Source organism: Sinocyclocheilus rhinocerous, unplaced genomic scaffold, assembly GCF_001515625.1.
Source record: "Sinocyclocheilus rhinocerous isolate Xijiao unplaced genomic scaffold, SAMN03320098_v1.1 scaffold2056, whole genome shotgun sequence".
Lineage (NCBI taxonomy): Eukaryota > Metazoa > Chordata > Actinopteri > Cypriniformes > Cyprinidae > Sinocyclocheilus > Sinocyclocheilus rhinocerous.
This window is the reverse complement of record NW_015626032.1, coordinates 425,829-433,802: the sequence shown is the minus strand read 5'-3', so window position 1 is coordinate 433,802 and position 7,974 is coordinate 425,829. Positions and strand designations below refer to the sequence as shown.

Genomic DNA, 7,974 nt, shown 5'->3' with positions numbered 1-7,974 from the left:
AAAGTACTCAAAGTAAAATTGTGTGTTTGTGTATATATAAATTCAATAGTCAGTAATTTACGTAAATAACAACAAGGTAATTTTAATTTATATTATGGTAAAAATACATTGTCAATACATTTTGAATATGTAAAAAGTGAATTTCAAAGAAAAAGCTCTCACTGAAATTCTCTTAGTCTCTGGTTCTGCAATGACACCTGATGTCTTGAGGTCGAAATCTCCAATGCTGCGTGTCATGGCCAGTCTGCCATTGACGTGCGGTTGACCAAAACTATTCCATGTAATAAAACCTCCAGTCTTGCGTATCCTTCAGAAACAAACACATGGTGTTTAAAAGACATGCACTCACAGTGTCTCAATCTGCTTGGAGCACTTAGGCTAACTGTACCTCTCTTTTTCATCCTTTCTCTCAGGCGTGTGATCCACAGTGAGTTTGAGGGCCTTGCCTTTGCGGCACAGCATGGCTCGGCTGTCCCCCACGCTGCCCACCACCAGCTCGATCCCGTCTCTCAGCAGGGCCACTGTGGCCGTCGTCCCTGCACTCAACAGAGAGGCTGTAACACACCAGAGAGCGAGGCAGAATGGTTAGTTTGTGATGCGGTCACAGAAACAGTAAGACACGCAATACAGAGTTTGCATCTGTTACAGCACAATCACACACAGAAATTAAACAGCTATTTACTCTTAATCCTGTTCTGAGATTTGCATGTAATTCTAGTGTACTATACTACGCAATACTGTGCATATTTATGAGATATGTACACATTGTTTTGGTAATCAAGCATCTGATAAAAACAAATGTAAACTGAAACAAAAAAGAGGGAGTTTCCAAAAGAGATGTACTTGAGTGGTCAAGGCAAGCAGGTAGCATTGTACCTTTTTGACTATCTAAAGCACATAGGACACGTTAGAAAAATGAACACCATTGTTTAGGCAAAACATTACGCTTAGCATTGAAAAAAGCATTAAACAGCATAAAAGCAATTGATTTTAAGAGGCACATCTCTTTTTAGCAAATAGCATTTCTTCACTAAAAATTACTCCCACAGTAAATATCTTGTGCTTTTCTCTGACATCAACTAAAACTAGCATTATCCATACAGAGGAGCGAAAGCAATTTGCAGAGAGCCAACAATATTCATAATATACAATGCCAGGTTTATTGACGAGAAAATACTTATTTGAGCTTATTTGAGAATTATCCAAAAAAAAAAAAAAAAAAAAAAAAAAAAGTAACACAATGACTAATCAATCATTTTCCAGCAACCAACACATGTGAAGAAGGCAGAGCACAGTGAAGAGAGATAAAGAGAAAGACAGAAAGGAAAGAAAGAGAGAAAGGTCAGGAACCTTCCAAAAGTCCACGCAAGGACCCGCTGGAGCAATCTAACCCTCCGGCCTCCATAAAGGTACCGCAGAGCTGCAGCTCTTATAGGGGTAAGCTGGGTCCGCGGCTGTTGTAAATAACACGCACACACACAGGGCAAGATTGGACACGTCACGCAGCAGGCCACACTAGTGGGCCGCACACTACATGAATATGATGGACCTGGCATAATCCTATTTATTCTATCACAACAGCATTTAAAATACTTATCAACACAGATGAATCTAAAAAAAACTTATTTTTTTTAACTATGTGTTAATATTATATACTAAAGGTGGGATTTAAAAGTCATCTTTGATACTATTTAAATTCAAGGTGATGTTATTCCAAATAATTCCTGATGCATCAATTTTTCAGCAACAGCACTGGGTGCAAATCTTTACTATATTAAAATGGCTGGCTTATAGGCTAAATGTCTGTTACGGTGAACAGAAATGGAATAAATGAGTATAATAACTTAAAAGTTTAACTCAATAAGTAAAGTTTGTTAATATCAATTAGTGTATGTAATTTTTCAGCCTTAAAATACAAATAGAAGAAAACAACAATGAAAATATAAACAAATAATTCCTATTATCAATTGACAAAGGTTCTGAGTGTCACAGCGCAGGTATTCGACTAGTTACGTCATCTGCCCAGTTGCAAGCAGAGAAAAGGAGCAAACATTTTCACTAAAATATTAATTTTGATAACACACTTGTTGTTTCTTGTCAAATTTGTTTAGCAAATATTTTTTAGGAAAATCATTTAGGAGGATATTTTTATAAGAACAGCAGCTATATAGGACTTATATTTTTTTTAACCCACCCCTAGTATACACAAGCATGTTAAGTGCTATCTATGTCATGATGGATGCATTTTACAGAGCCAGAGAGAAATCTGTGAACTATAATGACTAAGGTTTTCACTGCTCCGTATTAGGGATCATTGTTTATTTTATTTTATTTTATATATATATATATATAGTCTGCATTGTCATGTTCTGCTCACAAATGTCCATTTGGCTCTGCTACATGTTTACCTGATGCATCAAAGCAATACTTATAAATTAGGACTCTAAAACAACAGCTGAAAGACTGTGCATGCTTTAAAAAAATAAATTAGTGAAATAAGACCTACCATCTGCACTGAAGTGAAGATGCCTTGCTAAAGCTTTGTCCACCTCAAGAAATGCTTTGGTTAAAACTAATTCCAAGTTATCCTCCTCCTCAGCAATGTCTCTGAAACACAAATAAAAAATGCAATATAAACAGTTTGTTATTCTGAAACGCCACAGGTACTGATTCAGAAGCCCATCATGGTTTAGACAGGTTTAGAAGCAGTCCTTATTATCTCTTTAAGGAATTACAAGAACTAGTCTCATGTTAGTAAACAGAGCTTGCAGAGTCACGACAGAGCTCTACGTGAGTACGATCATGAGCATTTGTTGTATATGGAACACCTTGCATATTCTTTACAAAATTTGTAAAAAGATATCTAAAAAAAAAAATACACACCCACTAAATAAATATTTCACCTAAAAATGAAGCTTTAATGAAAATGTACTTACTCTCAGGCCATCCAAGGTGTAGAGTTTGTTTCTTCATCTGAATAGATTTGGAGAAATTTAGCATTACATCACTTGCTCACCAGTGGATCCTCTGCAGTGAATGGGTGCCGTCAGAATGAGAGTCCATACAGCTGATAAAAACATCACAATGATCCACAAGTAATCCACACCACTCCAGTCCAGTCCATCAATTAACATCTTGTGAAGAATAAAGCTGCGTGTTTACATCAATACATTATTAACTTCAAACCGCTGCTTCCAGCTAAAATATGAGTACATAATATTGCTTTATCCAGTGGGAAATTGTCTCATCTGAATCAGGAGAGAAATATGTCAGTGGATTTTGATGTGAGAGGACAATGGATTTGTTTCACCTTTCACTTTTTCTCACACAGCTTTTCACTTCACAAGACATTAATCTGCAGAGGATCCACTGGTAAGCAAATGACGTAATGCTGAATTTCTCCAAATCTGTTCTGATGAAGAAACAAACTCATCTACAGTAGTCAACATTTGAAGTGGATTAAAAAAGTTAATCAAAGTTGTCCTAAGACAAGAACGCATTTTAGTTTAGGTTTTAGGACAACTTTGATGAAAGGTTTTGATCCACTTCAAATGTTGATTACTGTACATCTTGAATTGCCTGAGGGCGTGTAAATTTTAAGCTTTTTTCAGTTTTTTTTTTTAGGTGAACTATTCCTTTAGAACCAACGATCCTTACTTAATATGCTTCTCCATGTTTTTGTGGCAGAATTCAGCAGCCTCTGCACCTCCGTGCCCGTCAAACACTGCAAAGTATATGATGTTGTCCGTCATCCGCGATAGCTGATAGTGGTCTTCGTTCACCTTCCGCTGGCCAATCTGTGAGGCACAGCCCACCTTGGACAGGCTAACTTTGGGAATAGGTTTACCATATCGGATGCTTGACGGAAGCAAGATGGGCTCATCAATGCGGTTGTCCCAGATCCCAAAGGAGTCCCAGGTAGTCGGATGGCCACTGCTGTCTGGATCAAAGCGAGTGTTGCTGCACCGAGGAGATGATGGAGTGTGTAGAGCCCGTCTCGTGTCTTCTTGGTGGATGCCGGTTATGCCGAGGGCAGCCTTGCAGCAGACACGGGATCCGCTGAGCGTGGCATATCGCATGAGAAGAGCCACTGACATACTCAGTGGCAGGATACAACACTTGCTGTACAGGCAGGAAGAGTCTGAAACAAATGGCCCTTAAATACGCTTCAAAAATCAGTGCAGAATGAAGGTAAGCTGGTTTCTGTAAATATTCAGTCTTGACCAGGAGTTCTCTGAAAAACAAGGAAACAAACAAATGAATGACTTGACCAGAGGCTTGTTATTCCCTAGAAGTTCATAGCATACTATGTGACAAGAAGCACGTAGCTTTCAGCTGTCTCAAAAGGTAACTAGATGCCTACACAGACCGCACGTTTTAGTCATCTATGATTTCCAAAAATAGCTACCTAAGTAACGTTAGTCAGCTCACTGGGTTTTAAAGCACAGCCTTAACTTGGAACACTAAATAGCACGCTTACAGCCCCTCCCACTGAAGTCAAGTCAGTAATAAAAAACATGAGACATATGTATATAATACATGCCTAAAAATGCTGCCTAGGTAGTCAGCTCCTTAAGTTATGAGACAGCCTTTGTTTAAACACTAAACAGCGTGTTTACTGCAAGTCCCAATGGAGTCATTAAGTAACAACATCATCTTGTGCCCCACCCCCTATTTAATTCATACTAGAATTCATACATTATAAACACATAACTTGCAAAAACAACATTACTACAGTCATTAAAAGGGGAATAACACAAATATAGATAACTTAGACGGTCGAAGAATCGACAAGTTAAATATGAATAGAGGGTAAATAAACATGACGCAACACTCCGCTTATGTAACAACACGCTGGCAAAACCTTCAAACCACTCGTTATTCAAGTTTTAAACAAAAATTATAACGCAAAAAAGGCTGAAACAGATATAAATTATACAATACGCGTATTATTGAGTGTAATCATTAATCACAACAAGCAAAAGGGAGATGAATCCTCGAGCTGTGCCTTTCGGCGCTCGCGCGCGCTGCTAGCAAACAGATCCTGCTACAGCAGAACGCGAATATTGTACAATTTCTAGTCTTTTATTTGCTACTTACCTTCAATTTTATAATAAAAATGAGATATGGTATGTCCTTGTTTAACCTAACGGGTTAATGTATATGTAATCTCATACAGTAGATCATTTCTTCTCAGTGTCGTTTCTAGGCTGCACCAACAACCGCGTATGAAGGAAAATACATGATCCAATCAGATCCCTCCGTTTCATCGGTGCGGTTCAATCAGTTGATTGGCCAGACTAATATGATTGACAGGGATCTAAACCAATGATTTAGGAGAAATTGTAGTAGGCGTTCTAGATCCAAAGGTGCCTTTATACAATGTTTAATCGCCTAAATATTTATCTCAATGTAATCATACAGAGAACTATCGACATAAAAAGCTTGAGGAGGGATGTCATATCATGCATAATGACAGACACAGTCACCATTCACGTTTATCGTATGGAAAGCAAATGAATGTGAATCGTGACTGTTGTGAGTTGTCATTCCATCACATTTTCCCTAACACTACTCTTATGGTCCATGGAAGAATTGAAAGTCATTGTGGGTAGGTTGTCCTGTCCCACATCTAAAACGTTTTTCTTTCACTCGCTGTTAAAAACAACAAATATAGAAGATATTATTAAAAACACTTTCATTTTGTGGGAAGTCGAATAAGTATCGTTTAACCTGAAACCAGTCTTTCCTGCTTAACTTTCGTGTTTGCTTTCAGTTTAGTATGAGTGTGTTCGTCAGTCCGGGGATGCAGAGAGACGCTGCTGGAGTCTGATCGTCTCATCCGTCAGCTGTGATCATGTTGTGTTTTTGGGGACCGCAGGTCAGAGAGGGTTTCGGGCTGGAACAGCCTGACAAAGTCAAACATGGCAATTCTGGAATACGGTCCGTGTGTCCGAAATCAAAAGTTCAGGACATGTCAGCTGGACGGAGTTTTGTTGGATTCATCCGGGATGGGAAGGTCTCGGTCCTGAGATTGCGCAGTGAAGACTGTGATCATGATGGAAAACTAAGTATGATATGCTAAATGACACATGGTTATCATTAAAAAAGTTATAAATGTAAGATAAATATATTTATATTTGAGAGTACATGATCTGATACCGTATGTTTATTAATGACATCACAATGAACTGATGAAAATATTTTTTTTATTCCAGAGCAACTACAGCTAAAGAATGACAGAATCAGACTGATTGTCTGTGGAGGAGATCGTGCGGTTCTTCTTGCTTATGGAGGAAGAGTTCTCATCATGGACAAATCTACTGTGTGCAGGTTAAATTACAGTTTAAATTACTATATATATGATCTTGGAGAGGTGAGGTGTCCAAGTCGCAACATCTAGCTACTGGGAACAAACAAACACTAGCTTTCTATTTTTTCTATTCTATCTACTTGTTTTTCTTTGTGTGTGTGTGTTTGTGTATATGTGTGTGTGTATATGTGTGTGTGTATAATATATATATATATATATATATATACACCTTGCTACGTGTACTGCGTTAGGCTAACCGAGACTTGTCATTTGCCTCCGCAGGCCTCTTATTGGTCTGGATAACAGGCAGGTGATTCAGATCGCATGTGGAGACCATCATTCAATGGCACTAACCCACGGTATTAACAACTATTCCATTTAACATCTGCCATTTTGCTTTCATATTTTGACATCTCATGATTGATATGAATAAACTGACATTTGAGTGTCCGATCTGTTGCTCTTTCAGATGGTCAGTTGTTGGTATGGGGTGAGAACTCTCATGGTCAGCTGGGTTTAGAGAAAGATCATCCCGGCTCTCCGTCTGCTCAACATGTTCAGAGTCTGAGTGGGATCCCACTGGCTCAGATCAGTGCTGGAGGAGACCACAGCTTTGGGTTGTCTCTCTCTGGAGTCGTGTTTGGATGGGGAAAGAACTCTGCTGGACAGCTGGGCCTCGGAGACACTACAGGTCTTGTTTCATCATGTAAAAGCTAAATCAGTAATAAAACTACATATAAATGTACTAAATTTGTGCAATACTGTGTCAAATCTATATCAAAGCATGAATATGTAAATGGATTTACTGTTCCCTTTCGAATGGTCTCTCCCGTTGCGTCAAGGACGCTTATGGGGAAACTTCTGTTTACGCTGATACTGAAGCCTGAGCTCTCTGTCTCCCAGCCAGCGAGTAGTCTTTCTGGGGACAATTATCTGTTCTGCCCAGATGTGGACATGGATTACGCCGGAATGCTCCCTGATAATTCAGCGGCTAGCGGTGTCATTCAGACTCGGGACTTCACGTCCCCTCAGGGCTTTTCAGAGGATGCTCGGCCTCAGGTCAGCTGCTTCCTTCTGCGTTCTCTGCCTGGCGCTGAGCCAGAGACAAACGCATTTGTACAGCGCTGCTATAACCAATCCCACACGATTCTGTTGAGCTTATGAATGCAATGGCCAATCAGAGACGTTCAGATGAGTCATCGCTGAAACCCGGTGTTTCGTTCACTCGCTCGCTGACTGAATTCTCTGGCGAATTCTCTCACCAAAAACAACAAAGTGCAGATGCGCATACAAGATATTCATGTCACAGTGTAAACAGCTTCAGTGATTTAGGCTCTGAACTCTGACTTTTGAACTCTGGCTAGACTGAATGAAAATGTTGATAATGTAAAGTTCTTTGATCTCTGTAAAATGAAAGTGTTATAATTAGTAACTTACAATATTGTTATTAAATTCATATTAAATACAAAGTCGGTCGTATTAAAAATATTTTATGGCATGACACCCATATCTGGTACTTAAGTAAAAAGACGGGTTTTTATCTGTAGTTAATAGATTACAGTATTAGTCTACTTTGCCCATCACCCATTATAGATCAAATAACATAATCTATAAAGGTGCAAAACGCATTTACTTACACATATTTGAGAATCAAGATATTT

The 7,974-nt window shown here is 38.8% G+C and overlaps 2 protein-coding genes across 2 annotated transcripts in view; one reads left to right on the top strand and one right to left on the bottom strand.

Moving 5' to 3' along the window:
* The window catches only part of LOC107706815 (protein phosphatase 1K, mitochondrial-like), an 8,308-nt gene extending 3,074 nt beyond the window's left edge, over positions 1 to 5,234 (bottom strand). Inside the window, exons 1-5 of the mRNA XM_016510650.1 lie at positions 5,101 to 5,234; positions 3,658 to 4,234; positions 2,507 to 2,607; positions 389 to 554; positions 163 to 307 (exon numbers count right to left, since the gene is read on the bottom strand). Of these exons, the coding sequence (XP_016366136.1) occupies positions 163 to 307; positions 389 to 554; positions 2,507 to 2,607; positions 3,658 to 4,097 (852 nt within the window). The 5' untranslated portion in view covers positions 4,098 to 4,234; positions 5,101 to 5,234. The remainder of the gene's footprint in view (positions 1 to 162; positions 308 to 388; positions 555 to 2,506; positions 2,608 to 3,657; positions 4,235 to 5,100) is intronic.
* A 194-nt stretch (positions 5,235 to 5,428) lies between these two features.
* LOC107706808 (probable E3 ubiquitin-protein ligase HERC4) overlaps positions 5,429 to 7,974 on the top strand; it is a 9,648-nt gene continuing 7,102 nt past the window's right edge. Inside the window, exons 1-5 of the mRNA XM_016510640.1 lie at positions 5,429 to 5,538; positions 5,777 to 6,071; positions 6,219 to 6,333; positions 6,596 to 6,672; positions 6,783 to 7,004. Of these exons, the coding sequence (XP_016366126.1) occupies positions 5,858 to 6,071; positions 6,219 to 6,333; positions 6,596 to 6,672; positions 6,783 to 7,004 (628 nt within the window). The 5' untranslated portion in view covers positions 5,429 to 5,538; positions 5,777 to 5,857. The remainder of the gene's footprint in view (positions 5,539 to 5,776; positions 6,072 to 6,218; positions 6,334 to 6,595; positions 6,673 to 6,782; positions 7,005 to 7,974) is intronic.